General features: G+C 63.7%; 1 protein-coding gene across 1 annotated transcript in view; it reads right to left on the reverse strand.

Annotated features, from left to right (window-relative positions):
* Nucleotides 1-324: 324 nt before the first annotated feature.
* The window catches only part of THOP1 (thimet oligopeptidase 1), a gene marked incomplete at its 5' end in the record, with an annotated part of 5,550 nt that continues 5,310 nt past the window's right edge, over nt 325-564 (reverse strand). The window contains 1 exon segment of the mRNA XM_010086815.1: nt 325-541. Within this exon segment, the coding sequence (XP_010085117.1) occupies nt 325-541 (217 nt within the window).

The raw sequence follows: 564 nt of genomic DNA on the forward strand, positions 1-564 counted from the left end.
AACTCCTCTCACCCTCCTCCCTGGTTATAAACGAGGCCGAGACTCACCCTCGAGCAGAAATCAGGTTCAAAGTTCAGCCAATTCATGTGGCCTCGGGGGGTGACAAAGGCAGTTCCCCTCCCTTTGCAGAGCTGTCACCGCAGAGCCCTGCACCGGGGCTGGATCTGGCTCCTGAAGCCCAGGGAGAGCTCGGAGCAGGATCCTGGAGGAACGGCTCCGGGGGGTTTGGCCCAGGACGCGTTTGGTGACAGAAGTGCCAGGCACGGCTCGGCCGGGAGGACTGGTGTGTAGACAAAGGAGCTGGAGACGGGCTGGAGCAGCTGCTCAGCAGGCCGAAGGCAGCGAGTTGCTCTCCACCTTCAGTCCTTTGCTGGCCAGGAAGGCGTCCTGCTTGGGCTCGCGGCCCAGGAACTTCTTCAACATGTCGGAAGCATCCAGGGAGCCGCCAGGGTGCAGGATGCAGTTCCTGTAATCCATGCCCACCTGCGAGGAGAGAGACGGGGGTAACGCGTGACACCCGCCCTCCCGCCGACACTGCCGTCTCCCACCGCCGCCGGCAGGGGG

Source organism: Pterocles gutturalis, unplaced genomic scaffold, assembly GCF_000699245.1.
Source record: "Pterocles gutturalis isolate BGI_N339 unplaced genomic scaffold, ASM69924v1 scaffold25511, whole genome shotgun sequence".
Classification (NCBI taxonomy): Eukaryota; Metazoa; Chordata; class Aves; order Pterocliformes; family Pteroclidae; genus Pterocles; species Pterocles gutturalis.